Below are 22,568 nucleotides of genomic sequence, written 5' to 3' on the forward strand. Positions count from 1 at the left end.
CTCCAAAAAAAAAAAAAAAAAAAATTTCAGGGGTTGATGAAAAACGTCTGCCATAGACTCAGCAAAAGAAAGTGGTAACTCACAAGTCATATAATTACCAGCTCTGATTTACAGTAATTATAATCAAAGACTTTGTTATAACCATTCCAATAGTCACTGTGTAACAATGAAACAGTAAAAGAATGAACTCCATTTTGCTTAAGGGGTCTTTACCCATGCTTGCACGTAGGCTAGAATAATTTCAAAACCCTGAAAAGATAACATAGGAACAAGTATGCAGCTGTTCAGACTGACTCTGGGGAAAAGGGCAAATATGTACACTATGTGTTGTTAAAAATTTAAAGGAACATTGTGACCTGACCAAGGACGAAGAAGCTTCGCAACCTCCTTGAACCCTTGCTGACGCCCAGACGTCTGCAGTCATCCGTCATCTCTTGATCCCAACTCCTGCACATAGTTTTTCCCCAAACACTTTTTCCTTTAAAAGCCCTCAGATCAGCCTGAGGAACTAGAGATGGTCTTTGAGACATTAATACACCATCTCTTTAGGTTGCCAGCACTTGGATAAACCTGTTTTCCTTTCACCAATCCTTGTCTCAGGAGTTTTGCTCTCAAGTGACAAGCAACCAAACCTTAGTCCAGTTACAACTGTCTAGGTTTCTGTTGTAAAGTAGTCATTATAGTTGGTTCGATTCATAGAAGCTAGGTGCTGTGTATAAATGGGACCAAGGGTAGGTAAGTAATGACAAATCTGTGGCCAAGTACCATACTAGCTATTTACATACATGAGATCTAATTCTCACAATAGCCCTGCAATATACATTTATTATCTTTCTTGTACAAATGAGGACACATTCTCAGTAAGTTAATTTAGCCAAGAGTATACAGCCAGAAAGTGGCAAAGCCAGGATTACACTTCAAGTCTCTCTACCCTAAAAGCTTGTATCCTTTCCAGCACATCTTGCAAGCTCTACAATAATATAGTGTCTACCAATTTTTTAAAATTATTACAAAAGTGTGTGCAAGGCACGAGATGAAATGCAAAGAATCTGACTGATGAATTTTGATCCAATAGGGAATTCAGATATTTGTGAAATGATGACAATATAATGTGGCGGGTGCTTGAGAAGAGGTAGATATAAGTGCTACATGGGCATAGTGAAGGTAGTTGCTAAGTTTCCCTGGGTCAGCGAAATCTCACAAAGAAGGCAATTTTGAGTTGGGGCTTGAAAGATGAATGGGAGCCGGGCTCGGTGGCTCAGCCTGTAATCCCGCGCTTTGGGAGGCTGAGGTGAGTGGATTGCCTGAGCCCGCGGGTTCGAGACCTGCCTGGGCCACTTGGCGAGACCTCATCTCTACAATAAATCAAAAAATCAGCCGAGTGTGGTAGTGAATGCCTGTAATTCCGGCTACTTGGAAGGCTGAGGAGGAAGGATCGCTGGAGCCCAGCAGGTCGAGGCTGCGGTGGTCGGGAGCGGCCACTGCACTCCAGTCTGGGTGACAGAGTAAGACTCAAAAATAAATAAATAAATAAATAAAAGAAAGATGAATGGGAATTATCTAGATTGGCAAGGGAGAAGAGCTGGGGCTCAATTTCAATCATACAGGGCATTATGTACCCCACAAAGCCTTATTTATTTTTTGAGAGAAGGTCACATCCAGGCTGGAGTGCATGATCACAGCTCACCACAGCCTCGGCCTCCTGGGCTCAAGTGATCCTCCCAGCTCAGTCTCCCAAGTAGCTGGAATTATGGCGCATGCCACTACACCCAGCAGATTTTTGTATTTTTTGTTTTGTTTTTTTGGTTATGAGGTCTCGCTATGTTGCCCAGGCTGCATGCAAAATCCTTCATTCTTTTTGCCATGGGGAACCATCAGCAATTTCTTTTTAGCAAAGGAGTGACATTAATAAATTTATGATTTAAATATACAATCCTTATAGTGAAGGAGACAAGATTGGAGGCAAAGACATCTGTTAGGAGAACATTTCATAGCTGAAGCACCACAAAAGTGGTGGTGATACAGATTGGAGAGTTATGTATCTGTCTGTATGCCCGATCCTACAAAGACGGAAAAAACATCTGAAGTATGGTTGTTGGTCTAAGGAGCTAATATGCTTTTAATGTACCTGTACAACTCCTGGGGACACCAAAAGTGAGCAGTATGCCCAAATATGAATTATGCCCCCGAAATTGTGCAAAGTGGAAGCTCTGGACCACAGAGAGATACCACAAGGTTGTCTTGGATGTTTAACATATGTTATTTTCCAATTTAATCCTTATTGCCACCCTATGGAAAAGGATTTTGCACCCTTTACAGATGAGGAAACTGAGCTCAGAGATACTATGTGACTTGCCCATGATTATATAGATAATAAGTTGCAGATTTGGAATCTGAATGCAAGTCTGTCTGATTTTATTCTCACATGGCCTCTGCTTCTGCATTGTCCATACTACTTCATACACTCACAGTGTAAGCACTGCACTTTGTACAAAGCAGGTACTCAGCACACCTTAGTAAGCGTTCCTGGACATGCTTGGAGAACTCTGAAACAGACACAATGCCTGGAGAATCCTCTCTGCTTGCATTTGTTGTATCTCTGGGGCTGTTGCCTTGCTATCTTGGGAGTCTGTGAACATTCATTATTGCTTAAGAGCTGCCCCTTGGCTCCTCTAGGCTTCTCTAGAACTAAAGGAAGAATCACCCTGGGAGCCACTATCAGATTCTCACCAAGTCAGGCACTGTGCTGCTGTTTTATATGTACTTTCTCACTTCATCTTCACAACAACCATTTTTATAAACCAGGGGTCTTCTTGTTGCAAGTAATGTAAAACCTAACTAAAACTGGCTTAAATGATTAGAAAATCCATTGGTTCATGCAACTGGAAGTCAAGTGAAGTGTAGTCTCTAGGGTCAGCTTGATCCATTACTGAGTCCATTTCACCTCTGGATATCTTGGGTACCATGGAGGCTGTTCTTCCCTGAGGTTCTGGGAGTGAGTTGCTATGTGGGCCAAGAAAGAGAACCCAGCTACCCTTTCATTTCGAAGGAGGCACTTAAAAACATATGCCCTGTGACCTAGAGATTTGAGTGGACTACCTTTAGGTCCTATGTCCCAGTATTTTTTTTTTTTTTTTTTTTGAGTTGGAGTCTCACTCTGTTGCTCAGGCTGGAGTGCAGTGGCACACTCACGGTCACCCCAGCGTCGACCTGCTGAGCTCCACGATTCTTCCACCTCAGCCTTCCAAGTAGCCGGAGCTACAGGTGTGCGCTGTCACGCCTGGCTAATTTTTTTGATTTATTGTAAAGACGAGATCTCGCCAAGTTGCCTGGGTTGGTCTCAAACCCGTAGGCTCAGGCAATCCACTCAGCTCGGCCTCCCAAAGTGCTAGGATTATAGGATGAGCCACCAAGCCTAACTGTATTATTTATTTATTTATTTGAGTTGGAGTCTTACTCTACCACCCAGACTGGAGTGCAGTGGCGCAATCATAGCTCACTGCAGCCTCCAATTCCTGGCCTCAAGCAACCTTCCTGCCTCAGGCTTCCGAGTAGCTGGGACTAGAGGTACATGCCACCATGCCTAGCATGTTTCCCAGTATTTTAATTTTTCTCTACTTTCAGTCACGAATGCTCAGTAGAAACATCCCCAGAAGTTCAATACCATTTCTCACAAGAAGTGTAAACAGTCTTTTTTAAAAAGAATACCACTCATTCATTTTCTTGCTCAGCAAATGCAGAGCTTCTGCCTGGTATTAGGAACATCTTATGCTATGTCAGGTGCTAGGGTCACAGGAATAAAGAAAACCCAATCACTGCTCTCAAGGAGTTCTCTAGGAAAACAGAAACAAAACCACTAACTTTGACCACAGTGTGATAGATACAATCCTAGGAGGGTTGAGCATTGTCCTAAGGGAACCCAGGCTGTGTTAGGCCATATAAAGGCTGGACTTGGTGGCTCAGCCTGTAATCCTGCGCTTTGGACGGCTGAGGTGAATAGATTGCCTGAGCCTGAGGGTTCGAGACCCGCCTGGACAACTCGGCAAGACCTCATCTCTACAAGAAATCAAAAAAAAAAAAAAAAAAATTAGTCGGGCGTGGTAGCACGCTCCTGTAGTTCCAGCTACTTGGAAGGCTGAGGTAGAAGGATCGCTGGAGCCCAGCAGGTCGAGGCTGCAGTGACCGGAAGTGGCCACTGCACTCCAGTCTGGGCGACAGAGTGAGACTCCAACTCAAAAAAAAAAAAAAAACCAACAAAAAAAGTCTAGTCTAAAAAAAAAAAACACTAGTTTCTAGTGTTTTAGCCTTCATTTCTGTTACAGACCCATTACTGGTTAGAAATTCTATCTGACACCTGTCAGTATTGCTTTGGCCATTTGAATAATTTTGAAATGTTCAGCTATTTCACCTTTCATTGAGACTTGGAAGCAGAGCACCATGACAGGGCATTTTTGATTTTCTAATTTGGGGCCTGAACACAATTTAGCCAGTATTAACACCCCCTGTTCTGTCCAGCTTCTGTTTGCATTCATTGATAAATGCTTTTTTAAGGTAACATGGGCACTCTCATTTTGTAACTAGAGGAAGAGAGTTTTTGGTGGGAGGAGGACAGAGGGGAGGGTTCTTTGATTCCTCACTGACCCTTTGGATGGGTTTTGAGCCTCTGTGGTTAGAGGTCTCAGGTCAGACACAGAAGGAACTATTCATGAGAGGAGTTATAATACGTTGGGCACAAGTGACCTGCTTAAGGGCCTGGGTGGCAAAAGGTCACAGATTTGGCAAGTCAGGGAGAAGAACTTCTTCTCTGTCTCTGAATGGAACTCAATTCTGCTTTCACACCCTAGGGATTAGTTTAGGATCTAAGGATAATGGCACAGGCACTGGCAATCTTATGATGGACATTAGACTCAGTGAGCTGTGTGGATAGCATGATGGTTGGTGGCTGACTCATGTCCCCTGGGCACATGTGAGGCATCCCTCTGAGGATCCCCTCTAGAAATGACTGGAGACTTTTGGGGAGGGAGGCTGAAGTCTTGTTATTATATAAATGGGAGCTTGAGTCAGTGTAAAATGGACACTGAAAGCAAATGTGACTAAAATTTGTAATCATAATGAAAGAGAGCCTGAACAAAGTAGTTAAGAAGTAAAGCAAGCAGGGTGCAGTGGCTCACGCCTGTAATCCCAGCACTTTGGGAGGCAGAGGTAAGAGGATTACCTGAGTTCAGGGGTTCCAGATCAGCCTGGGCAACTTAGTGAGACCTCATCTCTACAATAAATCAAAAAATTAGTCAGGCATGGTGGCATGCGCCTGTAGTTCTAGCTACTTGAAAAGTTGAGGCAGAAGGATTGCCTGAGTCCAGCAGGTCGAGGCTGCAGTGCCCGTGAGCATGCCACTGCACTCTAACCTAGTTGGAGAGACTCCAACTCAAAAAAAAAGGAAAGCAAAATGTAGACACAACTGAAGCAAACTATTTAAAGCCAAACTCCAAAGACCACCTGAAAAACTGAGACTTGAAACTTATAAACAAGATGGAAAAGAATTACTTTTTCCTTTACTTCATTTACTGAATCCTTTTGTCTCTAAACTTGGTAAGCAACAGTTTCTTCATCTGAAAACTGTGGATAACGATACCTATCTTGTTTACTTTAGAAGATAAATCAAAATTATGTTGAAATTAACATGAAAACATTGAAATAGAAAAGGGATAGCTTGCAGGGTTTGAAGCAGTTACCTATTGAGTACTCAGTGAAGGCTTTCCTTCTTACTTTTTAAAAAATAGGAATGATGATTGAGATATTTTATGGGTAGCAGGCTTGGATTCCAGGACTTTTCCAACAGAACAGAAGCACCTTGTAGTCCCAGAGTTTCCTCTTTTTCACAACTACCCTGAGGCAAGAGCTTCTATTATTATCATCTCATGTGACAGAGGATAAATTGAGGTTTGGGGCTTAGTTGACCTAACATCAAGTCTCAAAAAGAAGCAGTGGTAGTTTGAGACCCTGACCTAGAACTCTTTCAAGAGTTTAGGTTGCTTCCACCCTTACACCTGCACAAATAGCTGTCCACACAGGTAGCACATTACAGGCGTCTGAGGAGCATGTAGCAAATGCCGAGAGTTCTTTCCTCAGGCCAAATAGCATAGTAGATAAGTATTTCCCCACCGGATTTTACTGAGCAGCTTGAGTTTTCAATCTCTGAATGCCTCGTCTCTTTGGGGATCTCGCCTCAGGAGAAGCTAATATTAACCAATGAGCGAAGGGAATTTTTTTTTTTTCCATCCAGGAAGATGAAGACTTCAGAAACTTGTTAGCCGAACCTTGCAGGGACCAATGGGCGAAGAGAGCCCAAGGGCGGAGGGGCGCTTCCCATGCCCCTTGGGAGTTGTAGTTTCTCACAGGGCCTATGCGCGTTTGGTGGCCAGCAAGGAACTACAATTCCCACAATGCCGCGCGCCGCCCGCCCTGCCGCCCGCCCGCACTTCTCGCCTGGCTCCCAGTACCGCCTCTCCGCGGCGGCGGCTGCGACCGCTGAGGCACCATGGCCGACGGCGGCGGCGGCCCCGCGGAGGCTGCCAGCCCCCGCGGCTCTCCGGGGCCGGCACTGCGGGCCCCGCGCACTGTCGGGCCGAGCGGCGGCGGCGGCGGCGAGACCCAGCGGACGGCGGCGCTGGCGCTGCGTTTCGACAAGCCCATCAAGCAGGCCTTCTACAACACGGGGGCCGTGCTGTTCGTGTGCCTGTGCTGCGGCGCCGCCGTGCTCGTCTACTTCATCCTGGAGGCCTTCCTGCGGCCGCTGCTGTGGGCTGTGTTGTGCGGCACCTTCCTGCACCCTTTCAAGAGCTCGCTGACGCGCCTGGGCCGCCACTGGCTGCGGCGCCTGCACCGCGCGCACACGCCCATCGTGCTGGCCGCGCTGCTTCTGCCGCTCTGCTTCGTGGACTACGGCGTCGAGGCCCTGGGTGAGCAGGCGCTGCGCCGCCGCCGCCTGCTTCTGCTGCTGGGCGCTGGCGGCCCGCTCCTTTACGGCCTCTACTGCCTCGGCAGCTACCTGGGCGTGCAGGTGCTGCTGGCGCACGCCGGCGCGCTCATCTGCCGCGGGCTGGACTACTTCAGCAGCCTGTGGGTGAGTGACGGGCGCCCCGGGATCCCCGTGGTCCTGGCGGGCACGCCACACCCTTCCTCGCACTCCCCCCAGTTCACTGGGGTGCAGTCATGCAGCTGCTCCTCGCGACAAAGCGTCACACCTGCGCTGCAGTGAGTGTCAGTCTCCGCCTTTCTTCCCACACCTGAGGAACCTGGTGTACTTTCTTCTAGAAAGAGGGCGGATGTGACATGAAACAGCCCTCGTTGCTCCTTCCCCCTGCCCCGTTTCGCCCCTCATCAGGGGACAGGGCGTTTTCCATTTTGAGAGCAGCTGTTCCATTTTGCGTGGAGAGGCCCCAAAGCACGGCAGGAGGGCTTGGTTTTACTCCTAGTCGGAGAGGGGAGGGGTTCGCCGGCCACCCTCATTTTTGCACATCTGGATGTCAGAATTGGAAGGGACTTAGAGATTTCAGTGCAACTTGCCAACCGACAGATAGGAGAGGTGACCGAACAGGGCTAATTAGGGACAAAGAGGGGACCGAATGATTCAGGTTTCCCAAGTCCTAAAAAAAAGCTTGTTTCACCGGCTAGTGCTGCCTCTCAGTTTAGGTGAGTTCGGTATAGTTTGTGCAAGGCGCTGGGTGCTGAGCCGCTTGGGCCTCTTCGTCTCCACATTACTTCTTTGGAACTGCTTTTGTTGTGCAGGGGTTGCTGTACCATAGCACGCCTCCTCCCGCCTTAATTACAGTAACCCACTAGCCCATCGGTTGACGGAGTGGTGGATTTGTGATGCTTTGATCACCCTGAGCCAACGCTTAGTAAATCAGGGAGCTTTAGAGTTGAAGAGATTTCAAAGATAATCTAGGAACACAATTCCTAATTCAGACTATGGTGTAGACCAGTTAATTATTCACATATTTAACAACATTAACTGGGGGCAGTTAAAAACAAGTGGATATTTAGTGCATAAGAGTGCTAATTGCTTAATAAACAGCACCATTTAAAAATAAATTGATTCACTTATTTTGTCATTGAAGTAAAGTTCAGTGTACCTTTACATCAGTAAGTTGCAGAATAATTCCCCTTATTTGTCAGGCAAAGTTTTGACATGCCTAAGGTTATTGGTAGACTAATAATTGACCCCGGAACTCCTGTCTTCTTTTGTTCTGTCAATACCACTTTTCTTTCTTTCTTTCTTTCTTTTTTTGAGTTGGAGTTTCACTCTGTTGCCCAGACTGGAGTGCAGTGGCCACTTCCGGCCACCGCAGCCTCAACCTGCTGGGCTCCGGCTATCCTTCCGCCTCAGCCTTCCGGGTAACTGGAACTACAGGCGTACGCTACCATGCCCGGCTAGTTTTTGGTTTATTGTAGAGACGAGGTCTTGCCAAGTTGCCCAGAGGGGTCTCGAACCCGCGGACTCAGGCAGTCCACTCACCTTGGCCTCCCAAAGTGCTGGGTTTGCAGGCTGAGGCCACTGAGCCCGGCCTAATACCACTTTTCAATTCAAGTTAAAAGTTGGTTAAGCATGTGTTAGGTAACTGTACTTTGTGAGGAATTAAGTAAGATGCAAGCCCTGTCTTCAAGGTGATATAATCCTAAATGAGCATATTCAAATAAAGATGACAGACACACAGATAAATGTTCATTACCCACTATTTATGAGCCACAGGCCCAGAAAATGTGACTGTCCCAAAGTTATATTGTTTATGAGCTAATCTGTGGTTCACATGCATGGAGGCCCAGTTCAGTGCTCTTTCTCTTTTACCTTGTAGCGTTGTGTAAGATAAATCTGAAAAGCAAATGACCTGCCTTGTTCCACCATTTTTCTCTGCTAGGTGTGTCCTAATTGCCCTGTTAGTTCAGACATGTTAGAAAATTTGAAGACCATTTACAGCAGAAAATTCATTTAGATGGATTGAATGCCTCTGATATAGAAGGCACAACACTGTGCTGTTAAGAAAGATAAACTTGATTCTTATACTTAACAAATTCAGCCTTGCCAAAGTCAGATACATTTAGAGTCTGCTAACACTTGACTATTAATCCTGTCCGAGTAGCACACATCCATCAAACTGTAGGAAATTAGAAAAGATAGGCCTGTAGGAAATTAGAAAAGATATATTAGTATAGTATACTTTTATACTAGCATAAGAAGTTGAATACATGAGTAAAATGGCATGGTTAGTTAAAAGTGAGACGTTTCTGCCAGCAGTTTCATGTACTCAATGGGAGTTGAGGAATTGAGTACTTGTAAAAAAGTATCCACAGTTTAGTGTATATAGCTTTGAACATCTTTTTACTGAGAATGTACCTTCATCTTTGTATTTTACTTGTGTGAATGAGTGGAAGAGAGGTAGGAGCCAACACACTGGTTAGATTGAGGGTGGGGAAAGGAAGATCAAGCCAATTACAGATTTTAAAAAGGATTGAAACTAGGCTGTTTGGTTAAAGTATTGGAAGCAAGGGAGTTAGAAAAAACCCCAACAAATCCATTATAAAAGAGACTGTAGGGGTTAATGAGGAGTGAGTAGGGAGTGGTGGAAGGGTTCAATCTGAAAGAGTAGAGCCTCCAGGTTGACCTGAATCTGAGAGAAGGTGTGGAGTTGGCCCTTTGCTGACTGCACTTAGGAGTGGGTAGTAGGATGGGGGTGAGGTGTACCTGGGAAGCAGAAAGTGCTGATTAAAGCATGACATGAAGTGAAAGAGGTCATGTGACTGGGCAGGGCCAGGCCCACTCTAATTTTTCCATCTCATAGTTCACAGCACTCCAGCAGAGCTACATGTTAAAGAGCGGTGGTCTTTATGCTTTCTAGACAACTTGTAAATATGAGCCTGCAGCTGAAGAGAGGTGTAGATGCGAGAGGCAGAGAGAGTTAAATTTAAGCAAATCCCCATTTTGACGAGCTGACAATTCATAGTTCAGAGCATCTGCCATGTGTCAGGCACTGGATTTAGTTTGTTTATGGGTATTATTTCCTTGTCATAACAATTCTGTAAGGTGAGAGGGAGGGATTTCTGATTGGAGAAAACTAATTTGGAGAGTGGTCTGTTTGTGCTAGCAGTAAGTGGCATTCAGTAGACCTATCAGCTGCTGAAATCCTCCTGCTGTCATCAAAACACTTTGTAGTATAGTCTTCAATAAGGATTAAAAAAATTTTTCCTTAAATACATTGTGTTTAATATTTTAAGTATAATTGATCCTAATTTTTAGGGAAAAAAGTATCAGGATTGGACTAACCACAGATGTTTCCCTCAAAGACTCCTGGATTCTAGTCAACTATAAGCTCAGTCATCTCTTCTTTCTTCTTTTTTGTCCTGATATCTGTACAGTTTTTCCAGGTTCTGTCCACTTTTTCTTTGTAGTGTCTTCAGTATCTGTGTTTTCCTTTGTGACCAGTTTATCCTTCCAGTTCAGTTCCTTCATGTCACTTGTGGATTCTGTCAGGCTTCTAACACTCCATCCTGCTTACAGGTGAAAGACTAGTCATTTATGGGATGAGTAATTCTTTTTCAACAGTTCCAGATATATTAGCTTACTGTACTAGCCGGGCTCAGTGGCACAGCCTGTAATCCCGTGCTTTGGGAGGCTGAGGTGAGTGGATTTCCTGAGCCCACGGGTTCAAGACCCGCCTGGGCAACTTGGCAAGACCTCATCTCTACAATAAATCAAAAATTATCCAGGTATGGTAGCGCACACCTGTAGTTCCAGCTACTTGGAAGGCTGAAGCGGAAGGATCACCGGAGACCAGCAGGTCGAGGCTGCAGTGGCTGGGAGCGGCCACTGCACTCCAGTCTGGGTGACAGAGCGAGACTCCAACTCAAAAAAAAAAAGGATACTGTACTGACTTATTAAGTGACTTCAGAACACTTAAAAAAAAAAATCATCTGTCACACCAAGCTCACACGTGACTCTGCCGCTGGTGTCTCCCAGTGGTGTAGCGTTGTGTAAGATAAATCTGAAAAGCAAATGACCTGCCTTGTTCCACCATTTTTCTCTGCTAGGCGTGTCCTGATTGCCCTGTTAGTTCAGACATGTTAGAAAATTTGAAGACCATTTACAGTTTTTTCAATAGTAATAGATTTGTTTTCTCCGTGGTCTCTGATCCCATTGTTTTTGTCTAACTTTATAAAGAAATGTGACATGGAAAGAATAGTGGCTGAGAGATCAGAAGTCCTTAAGTTCTAAACTTGGCTCTGCTGGCAACTTGCTTTGTGACCTTGGACAGACCAGGGCCCTGCTTTGGGCCACTCAACCGCAGTTGTGTAAAGTGAGTGATTGGCTTGGATGATTTCCAAGATTCCATGATATTCTATTTTACAGACCACAAAAGGCTCTACAGAAGTGCTCATTGCTCAGCCATTCACTACTGACTCCATTCCACTTATAAACCTAGGCTTGTTTCTGCTTGCCTGGCAGCAGTGAAGAGGAAAGTTTTCAGTGCTTAATTCTTTCTCATTTAAAGAGTGATTATAAAAATTTTTGGCTCTTAAGTTGTCATATGACAAGAGAATGGTTTTCAAATTAGAATTAAACTGTTTTGTTTTAAATTAATTAATTAATTAATTTTTGGAGTGCAGATCTCACTTTTTCACCCAGGCTGGAGTACAGTGACATGATCATGTGTCATGGCAGCCTCAACCTCCTGGACTGAGGTGATCCTTTTGCCTCAGTCTCCTGAGTAGCTGGAACTACAGGGGCATGTCTCCATGCCCAGCTAATTTCTTTGTATTTTATTTATTTATTTATTTTTTTGAGTTGGAGTCTCACTCTGTCACCCAGGCTGGAATACAGTGGCACACTCATGGCCACCACAGCTTCAACCTGCTGGGCTTAGGTTCCGCCTCAATCTTCCAAGTAGCTGGAAATACAGGTGATACTACCACACCTGACTAATTTTTTTATTTATTGTAGTGACGAGGTCTTGCCAACTTGCCCAGTCGAGTCTTGAACCCCTGGACTCAGGCAATCCTCTTGCCTTTGCCTCCCAAACTGCTTGGGATTACAGGCTTGAGCCACTGTCCTGGCCTTTTTATTTTTTGTAGTGATGAAGTCTAACTATGTTGACCAGGGTGGTCTCAAACTCTTGGCTCAAGCAGTCCTCCCATCATAGCCTCCCAAAGTGCTGGAATTATAGGCGTGAGCCACTATGCCTGGCCAGGATTAAACTGTTTTAAAGGAGAGTGAAGTACCTGAAGCAGTTGTTAACTGAGGTTGATTAGAATCGTGGCTCCATAACTTGGGAGGAATTTTGTCGTTTTATACTTGGCTTAGGAAACTGTTCTGCAAAAATGTGCAACAGAACCATGCCAAGTTGTTTTTCTAGTGAATGTCCAGGTGACAGTAAATAAAACACAGACACTGTTTCAAAGGCAGAGTCTGTACTTAAACGTTTTATGCATTTAATGATATCTTTTTTTTTCTGAGTTGGAGTCTCACTCCGTAGCCCAGACTGGAGTGCAGTGGCTGCTCCCGGCCACTGCAGCCTCGCCTGCTGGGCTCCGGCGATCCTTCCACCTCAGCCTTCCAAGTAGCCGGAATTACAGGCATGTGCTACCACGCCCGGCTGATTTTTTTTTTTTTTTTAATTTATTGTAGAGATGAGGTCTTGCTGCCCAGGCTTTTTTTTTGAGTTGGAGTCTCATTCTGTTGCCCAGGCTAGAGGGTAGTGGCCACTCCCGGCCACCGCAGCCTCGACCTGCTGGGCTCCGGCGATCCTTCCGCCTCAGCCTTCCAAGTAGCTGGAACTACAGGCGCGTACTACCACACCCGGCTAATTTTTGATTTATTGTAGAGATGAGATCTCGCCAAGTTGCCCAGGCGGGTCTCGAACCCGTGGGCTCAGGCAGTCCACTCACCTCAGCCTCCCAAAGCGGGGGATTACAGGCTGAGCCACTAGAAAAGTATATGTGGTTAATCATGTCAAGTGAAAGGAAAAAATAATTTCCTTTACTTGTAGTGCTGTATAAATGTTGCCAAATTTTATGCAGTCTTATGTGGTGTCTAGCACAATGGTCTAGCTTTAAAATAACTATGAATTGTATATTTTATTTTGTTTTATTTTATCTTTTTGAATTGGAGTCTCCCTGTTGCTCAGGCTGGAGTGCAGTGGCATGCTCAAGGCCACCGCAGACTCTACCTGCTGGGCTTAGGTGATCCTTCCACGTCAACCTTCCAAGTAGGTGGAACTACAGATGCACTCCACCACGCCTGGCTAGTTTTTGTGATTTATTGTAGGGACGAGGTCTCACCAAGTTACCCAGGCTGGTCTTGAATCCCGGGACTCAGGCAATCCTCTCGCCTCAGCCTCCCAAAGTGCTGGGATTACAGGCTGAGCCACCGATCCCTGCCAGGAATGTGTATTTTAAAAAAGACACATTGTTTTGAAGAACATGACTTTGGGAAAGTGTGCCTTTTTATCTGTAACTGTTGCTCACTGATGTGTGCCTAGAAGAAAATTCAGAACAGGTTTGCTCCAAGGCTAAACAAATAAGAAGTTGACTTGTTAACCTGAGGCTTCTGTGTTACTGAGCATTTAGGAATAAAAAAACCGGCTTGGTGGCTCAGCCTTAAATCCTGTGCCTTGGGAGGCTGAGGTGAGTGGATTGCCTGAGCCTGTGAGTTCGAGACCAGCCTGGGCAACTTGGTGAGACCTCGTCTCCACAATAAATCAAAAATTAGCTGGGCGTTGGTAGTGTGCACCTGTAGTTCCGGCTACTTGGAAGGCTGAGGTGGAAGGAGTGCCAGAGCCCAGTGGACCGTCGCTAGGGTGGCCGTGAGCATGCCACTGCACTCCAGCCTGGATGATGGAGTGAGACTCCGACTCAAAAAAATAAAAATAAAAATAAAGTAATAAAGCATGCTTGTTATATACAACTTAAACAACAAAGAAGTTTATGATAAATATGAACCGTCTGTTTTTTCTGCCACCATTCCCACTCTACCGATGTTACCATTGTTAACTGATTTCTGTGCCTGTGTGAACATATAGAGTTTTGTTTTTTAAAACAAAGATGTAAAAATATACATATAATTCTTTTTTTTTTTTTTGAGTTAGAGTCTCACTCTGTCGCCCAGACTGGAGTGCAGTGGCTGCTCCCGGCCACCGCAGCCTCTACCTGCTGGGCTCCGGCGATCCTTCCGCCTCAGCCTTCCGAGTAATTGGAACTATAGGTGCACGCTACCATGCCCAGCTAATTTTTTGATTTATTGTAGAGATGAGGTCTTGCTGCCCAGGTGGGTCTCGAACCCGCGGGCTCAGGCAGTCCACTCACCTCAGCCTCCCAAAGGCGCGGGATTATAGGCTGAGCCACTGAGTCCAGTTACCTATAATTCTGTACTTTGTTCTTTCATTTATCATTGTATTGTGGACATCTTTACCTATTAGCACTTATAGATATATTTTTAATATTTTTATAGTATAGAACCCCTTTTTCCTCCTAGATACCTTTTAGAAAGTGTTTTTTTTTTTTTTTTTTTTTGAGTTGGAGTCTCACTCCGTCGCCCAGACTGGAGTGCAGTGGCCGCTCCCGGCCACCGCAACCTCGACCTGCTGGGCTCCAGCGATCCTTCCGCCTCAGCCTTCCAAGTAGCTGGAAATACAGGTGCGCGCTACCACGCCCGGCTAATTTTTTGATTTATTGTAGAGATGAGGTCTTGCCAAGTTGCCCAGGCGGGTCTCGAACCCTCGAGTTCAGGTAATACACTCACTTCAGCCTCCCAAAGCTCTGGGATTACAGGCTGAGCCACCGAGCCCTGAATTTGTGTTAGAATACTCTGATAAGCATTTTTAACCATTGGTAATTGTATAAGCATAAGTTTAAAACAAATTCTGAAGTGTTTTTATAAATCGCTGTACCTTTTGAACTGATATTCCTTCGGTGAATCTTTTCTGAGGAAACACTTCAAAATACTGAAAAAAATCTATAAGCTGAGGTTTTTTTTAATGTAAAACTATTTCTTTTTCTAGTTATAAGGATATTACATAGCTTGAGGACAAAATTTAATACTTGTAAAAAAAAAAAAGAAGCAAATTACCCCTTGAAATCCAGCCATCCGGAGTTGATATATATATATATATATATATATATTTTTTTTTTTTTTTTCTTTTTTTTTGAGTTGGAGTGTCACTCTGTCGCCCAGACTGGAGTGCAGTGGCCGCTCCCGGCCACCGCAGCCTCGACCTGCTGGGCTCCAGCGATCCTTCCGCCTCAGCCTTCCAAGTAGCCGGAATTACAGGTGCACGCTACTGCACCCGGCTGATTTTTTTTTTAATTTATTTTAGAGATGAGGTCTTGCTGCCCAGGTAGGTCTCGAACCCATGGGCTCAGGCAATCCACTCACCTCAGCCTCCCAAAGGCGTGGGATTACAGGCTGAGCCACTGAGCCCGGCTTAGAGTTGATATTTTAAAACATTTTTTGTTGAGTATATTTTCATTATTACAAATTTATACATGCATAAATTTATACTATATCATTGAATAGATTTTTATCATGCCTGTGAAAGTGAATAATTATTCAATTTTTTGGTGATACCATTATTGAAACAGTCCCCTATAAAATGGCATTTAGGCTATTTAAAATTAATTATTTTTATTATCATTATCATTATTATTAGAAACAGGGTGTCACTCTGTTACCCAGGCTGGGGTGCAATGGCACTATCACAGCTCACTGAAACCTTTATCTCCTAGGCTCAAGTGATCCTCCAACCTCAGCCTCCCAAGTAGTTGGGACTACAGGCACATGCCACCACACCCAGCTAATTTTTGTATTTTTTTGTGGAGATCAGGTCTCACTATGTTGCCTAGGCTAGTCTCAAACTTCTGTGCTGAAGTGATCCTCCTATCTTGGCTTCCCAAAGTGCTGGGATTATAGGTGTGAGCCATTGTACCTAGCCTATTTTTAATTTTTGTAAACATCTGTGACTATTTTATATCTGCACAGTGTGCAGCACTTAGGCAAAACATCCCTAAAAGTGGAATTAGGGAATATATTTAAAAAGTGGTTATTTTGAACTGAAATGAGATAATCTGAGTTTCAGATTTACTAGATGAAAATATGTGCTTTGCTTTAGATCATACGTTTCTCTTAAAAAATGTGAAGTATGCAGTCTTTACTTTCTCCTTGCAAGCGATACTAATTCCTTTATGAGTACAGATAAGAGATTAAGATTCTTTGAGATTGGTTTGAAAGAATTATAGACTTAAAATTTGAAGGTACTGTATATACCTTCTGTGATTCTCCAGTTCAGCTTCTTAATAAAGGCAGACTTTTCCACTTTGTCATCTTTGTTTGACACTTTTAGTGGTGGTAGCTTATTCCATTTTTAGACAGCTATGGTTTGTTAGAGAAACTTATCTTCCTACTGAGCTGATCTGTGTTGTTTCCTAATTTCCACCTATTATTTCTGCTCTCAGAATCACAGAAAGTTGAGTCTTATGCCTCTCCTGGATGACATTTTAAAAAACTATTTGATCCGGGCTCGGTGGCTCAGCCTGTAATCCCACGCCTTTGGGAGGCTGAGGTGAGTGGATTGCCTGAGCCCGCGGGTTCAAGACCTGCCTGGGCAGTGAGACCTCATCTCTACAATAAATCAAAAAATCAGCCGGGTGTGGTAGCGCGCGTCTATAATTCCGGCTACTTGGAAGGCTGAGGCAGAAGGATCGCCGGAGCCCAGCAGGTTGAGGCTGCGGTGGCCGGGAGCTGCCACTGCACTCAAGTCTGGGCGACAGTGAGACTCCAACTCAAAAAAAAACAAAAAAAACAAAAACTATTTGAAGATAGCTATCAAATCTTGATAGTTTCTTCTCTTAGCTAAACTATTTTTTCCCCAGCTATATCTGTATCTCATGATATATTGTGATTTTCCTTTCCTTTCCCAGGCTGAATTTTGTTGTTTATGTGGTTTGGTAGTGTAGAAATCATTGAAACAATCCGTTCCCTGATATGAGAATTGTACTTTTATAAATAAGCACTCATACTGATCATACTTACTAACACTAAACTGAAAAGTAGCATAGATATTCTCTTTCCAGTCTGTACTTGTGTAGTTGAGTTTTGAACCGGAAAGCAGAACTTTGCATTTCTCTCCATTAACTTTAATCTTATTTGGATTAGCCTGTTGTTCTGGCTTCAGGATATCTTTTTGAATCATTATAAGTAATCTCAATTTTTGTTGACTATTCTCAGTTTTGTGTAATGTGCAAGCTTGGTTAGTATGCCTCTAGTGTTTCCTCTAAGTTGCTGACTTAATGTTGGGGCTGATAGCCCTGTGACATACCACTGAAGACCATCCATCTACTGAGGATCATTTGTTATTTTAACAATTTGTAATTGTCAAAATTGACTATTTTTATTTTCCCTTGGAGCAACTTTTGCTTATCTTATTTTTCTAGCACCACACTTTTTTTTTCCCCTTATAGTTAAGAAAGCATACTCTGAATTCTAATTCCTGGGTTCTATTCCTGGCTTTGTCATTTATTAGCTTTGTGACTTTGGGCAGTTCACTTCCCTGAAATCTCAGTTTCTTTCATCTGTAAAATAGGGAAAATAATAGTATTTGTTTCCTGGGGTTATGAGTACTAAATGAGTTCATTTTTCTAAAGCATTAGAACAGGGTCCGGCACATTGTAAATGTACTATTATTTTACTCAGGTTTTGTACTGAGCTCTACAGTCAGATCTCAAAATTCTTTCAATTCCCAGGGTTAATTTATCTGCTTCTGCAAGCCTGAACTTTTTTGAAGCAACTGTCGACTCACTTTCCATGTCCTCATATATTCATAAAGATGAATATCTTTAATATTTCATCTGATAGCGTTGCTTGGAGAAAAATATTTTAATGTCCTTTTTATTGTAAAAGAATTAGTGTCTATTAAAGGAAATTTGGGAAATACATGAAAAAAGTAATAGGAAAAACAAAATCTTACCACCCAAATATAACCACTAACTTCTTAGTACATTTTTTCCCCCCATCATAATCATGCCCTATGTATTTTTTGTATTTCACTTTCAACAATATATTAGGAATTTTTAAACTATATTGTTTTTGTTTTAAAAAAGTTTTTAATGACTATTACATTTTATTGCATGAATCATCCATAGTTAATCATTTTCTAGTTGTTGAACCGTTTAGGTAATTGCCTTTTCACTGTTCTAAATCATACTCTGCTTCTTCTTTTTTCTTTTTTTTTTTGAGTTGGAGTCTTACTCTGTTGCCTAGACTGGAGTGCAGTGGCAGCTCCCGGCCACCGCAGCCTCGACCTGCTGGGCTCCAGCGATCCTTCCACCTCAGCCTTCCAAGTAGCTGGAACTACAGGCACGCACTACCACGCCTGGCTGATTTTTTGATTTATTGTAGAGATGAGGTCTCGCTGCCCAGGTGGATCTCGAACCCGTGGGCTCAGGCAATCCACTCACCTCAGCCTCCCAAAGGTGCGGGATTACAGGCTGAGCCACTGAGCCTGGCTCTGCTTCTTTATATTTACTTCTTTTTCAGAATTTATCATTATTTGCTAAAGATGTGGTTTTAAAGCTGAATTCTTAGATCAGAAGCGATAAACTTTTTTTTTTGAGTTGAAGTCTCACTCTGTGCCCAAGCTGGAGTGCAGTGGCACGCTCACGGCCACTGCAGCCTTGACCTGCTGGGCTCAGGTGATCCTTCCACTTCAGCCTTCTATGTAGCTGGGACCACAGGCATGTGCCACCACACACAGCTAATTTTTTTCTTTTTTATTTACTGTAGAGATGAGGTCTCGCCAAGTTGCCCAGGCTGGTCTCGAACCCCTGGTTTCAGGCAGTCCTGTCACCTTGGCCTCCCAAAATGCTGGGATTATAGGCATGAGCCACTGTGCCCAGCCAGCTATAAACATTTTTAAGACTCAGAGTTTACTTTTACTGATAGATATGACCAAAATAATGTAGGAGATAGTTTTTTTTTTGTCTTTTGTAGTAATCCTTAGTAAATTCTTTATACTTAGATTTGTTTTGGATTATGTATTTCTTCTGTCTTTTGTAAGTGTTCTGCTAAAATATGAATTTCTATGTGGGCTATGGCAGTTTCTTTTGATGTTTCTTAAGTACTAGTCATTTAGCTTTAGTGTAGGGAGAACTGAGGCGGGGATCCTGCCTAGTTCTCCTGTTCTCAAGTCTTACTGTTTGTTCCTCTAGTGATATTCTTTTCAGGCACACTTCTTCAGGTTGTGCATTATGACTCTGGATTAGGTTCTAACCATCTGTTACCTAGATTATTTCAGCAGGGTCACACTTCAGCTGTCTGCCTTCTCTCTAGTTTTAAAAAAAATTCCTTTCACAGTGACAAGCATGTTTTATAGGTTGAAATAGAATCTTTGAACTTGATTCTTTTTTTGAATGCTTTTATTTTCTTGTTTTTTTTTCATTTCTTTTCTAAACACTAATTGACAGAGAAAACTATAGGTATTTCATAAAAGTAGGCTCTTAATTTAAATTCATGATTTATATGTTGAATATTTTATCTTAAGTATTTTTATGTATAAAATGGATTTTGAACTTTTGCGCATCTTAAATTAAAACTGTATTTTTTTGTGAAACAACTATTTGAATGACATCACTACATGAGATTTTAAATGCCTATTTATTTCAAAACTTAGTTTATCTAAACAGGGAATGAGAACCTAGGCATGTTTCTTTTATACCACCAAACATTATCTTATCTGTGGTATGTCCAGAATGCTCCTGCTACATAGATGCTTGCAAACCTTGTATAATTGTATGTTCATTTTCATTTGTATATATTTTACAGCTGTGTCTATATTTTCTTTATTTAAGATCTGGACGTTGGTAGTTGGCTATGTGTTGACTGTTTCATTCAAGTGGAATGCAAGCACTGAACGCTACTTGAGAGCAGTTTCAATTCCGGTCTGGATTATATTGCTTTTTCATTTAGGTGGGTTCCTTTGCTTTAAAAAAAAAAATCTAGCTTAAGATCAGCAGGGGCTGATTGTGTGAATGAAAGTAAATTCTTTATGGTGTTATATCTTGCATATATCAAGCAAATTCCTTAAAACGATTTTTTTGTTGTTGTTGTTTGTTTTATTTTTTTGAGTTGGAGTCTCGCTCTGTCGCCCAGACTGGAGTGCTCCTGGCCACCGCAGCCTCGACCTGCTGGACTCCGGCAATCCTTCTGCCTCAGCCTTCCAAGTAGCTGGAACTACAGGCGCGCGCTACCACGCCCGGCTAATTTTTTTATTTGTTGTAGAGTTGAGGTCTCCCCAAATTGTCCAGGCGGGTCTCGAATCCACGGGCTCAGGCATTCCACTCACCTCAGCCTCCGAAAGCACGGGATTACAGGCTGAGCCACCGAGCCCGGCTCTTAAAGCGATCTTTAGAAAATGTTACGCTTTTGTTTTTATTAATCTTCAGTAGAAAGCGTATGCTTTAACATGTCTGTCTTTTAATTATACACATGTTCATCTTCAAACAGGTCCTTTAAAAGTAAAGATATCTTAGCTGGGTATGCAGTAGTTCATGCCCTGTAATCCCAGCAGTTTGGGAGACTAAGGTGGGAGGATTGCTGGAATCCAGGAATTTGAGATCAGCCTGGGCAACATAGTTGCCACAAAAAAATTCATCTCTACAAAAAAATTAAAAAAATTAGCTGAGCATGCTGGTATGTTCCTGTAGTTCCTGCTACTCAGGAGGCTGAGCTGGAAGACTTCCCAGAGCCCAGGAGTTGGAGGTTGGAGGCTGCAGTGAACTGTGATCATGTTACTGCACTCCAGCCTGGGCAATAGAGCGAGAGCTCAACTGAAAAAAAAAAAGTAAAGATACCTTAAAAAGTAGAGCACACTTGGGTTGTCATGGTCGTTTCTTGGTTTCATACTTAGCATATAGATAAATAGTCAAGGATGATAAGAGGTGCTCAGTTAAAGGAACTAGAGAGGATATTTACTTTGGATAAGAGGGGAAGATTGGGGCTCTAGGGGTAGAGAGGAGGTTGGAGGTAAAGTAGTATATAAAATAGAAAATGTATTTCTGTTTTTTTTTTTTTTGGGTTGGAGTCTCACTCTGTCGCCCAGACTGGAGTGCAGTGGCCGCTCCCAGCCACCGCAGCCTCAACCTGCTGGGCTCTGGCGATTCTTCCACCTCAGCCTTCTAAGTAGCTGGAATTTCAGGCACGCACTACCACACCCGGCTAATTTTTGATTTATTGTAGAGATTAGGTCTCACCAAGTTGTCCAGGCAGGTCTTGAACCCACGGACTCAGGCAATCTACTCATCTCAGCCTCCCAAAGCATGGGATTACAGGCTGAGCCACCGAGCCCGGCTAGAAAACCTATTTTTAACAATTGAATGTCTGCCCTGTGAAAGAGTGTTTTTTTTTTTTTTTGTCAGAATCTCACTCTGTCACCCGGGTTGGAGGGTAGTGCCATAGTCACAACCACTGCAGCCTCAACCTGCAGGACTCAGGCAAGCCTTCTGTCACAACCCTCCAAGTAACTGGAACTACAGGTGCTGGTTACCATGCCCAGCTAATTTTTTGATTTAGTGTGGAGAGGAGACCTCATCAAGTTGCCCAGGCTGGCCTTGAACCCCTGGGTTTAGGTAATCCTGCCTCCACTTTCCAAAGAGCTGGGATTACAGGCATGAGCTACTGTGCCTGGCCTGAAAGGGTGCTTCAAAAAGATCTCTGTAACCTTGAAAGAAAGATGTCAGAGCAGTGAGTAGCTTCAGAGAAACAAATCTATTCAATGTAAGGATGAACCATGTCATAGCTGCTCAGAGTAGTGAATTCCCTGTTATGTGAAACCATTGGCTGCTAATCTTAGTTGTTGGTGATTTTCAGCATGGTACATATGGTTGAGACTCTCATCTCCAACTAAGTCTGAGTCAACAGAAACATTAAATTCTAATTTAAAAACAAAATCCACAGAGCAGTAGATATAGCCTTAGAGTAGTTTCTAGAACTATTAGTTATTGTTAAAAATACAATTAAAAATGGTTATGTCTCTGCTTAGAGTCTACTGTCAAACATAGCATTGTTCTCTAGCTTTGGGTTTCTTTTTTTTTTTTTTGGTTAGTCAGGTTCTCTGTCACCTAGGCTGGAGTGCAGTGCAGTAGCACAATCACAACTCACTGCAACCTTGACCTCCTGGGTTCAAGGAGATCCTTCTTCCTCAGCCTCCCTAGTAGCTGGAACTACAAGAATGTACCACCATGCCCGGCTAATTAATTTTAATTTTTTGTAGGGACGTGGTCATGCTATGTTGCCTAGGCTGGTCTTGAACGCCTTGGCCTCCCAAAGTGCTAGGATTATAGGTGAGAGCCACTGTGCCCAGCTCTATCTTTGTTGAGTTGCAATACTAGAGGAATTTATCTGCAAGACCCCCTACTGTCATATATATGATTCATTTTTAATTTGAGGAAAGAAAGCAGAGGAAGGAGACAGGCAAATATGTCCACGAGGCTCTTGATAGGCTCGGGGAAATGCAAATGGTTATATGTAG

The 22,568-nt window shown here is 43.3% G+C and overlaps 1 protein-coding gene across 4 annotated transcripts in view; it reads left to right on the forward strand.

Annotated features, from left to right (window-relative positions):
• Window positions 1–6,503: 6,503 nt before the first annotated feature.
• The window catches only part of TMEM245 (transmembrane protein 245), a 133,018-nt gene continuing 116,953 nt past the window's right edge, over window positions 6,504–22,568 (forward strand). For all 4 annotated transcript variants that reach the window (XM_008072774.2, XM_021706310.1, XM_008072773.2 and 1 more), the window contains exons 1-2: window positions 6,504–7,123; window positions 19,891–20,008. In XM_008072774.2, coding sequence (XP_008070965.1) covers window positions 6,539–7,123; window positions 19,891–20,008 — 703 coding nt within the window. In that variant the 5' untranslated portion in view covers window positions 6,504–6,538. The remainder of the gene's footprint in view (window positions 7,124–19,890; window positions 20,009–22,568) is intronic.

This window comes from Carlito syrichta, unplaced genomic scaffold, assembly GCF_000164805.1.
Source record: "Carlito syrichta isolate Samal-C Ts95f unplaced genomic scaffold, Tarsius_syrichta-2.0.1 Scaffold315407, whole genome shotgun sequence".
NCBI lineage: Eukaryota > Metazoa > Chordata > Mammalia > Primates > Tarsiidae > Carlito > Carlito syrichta.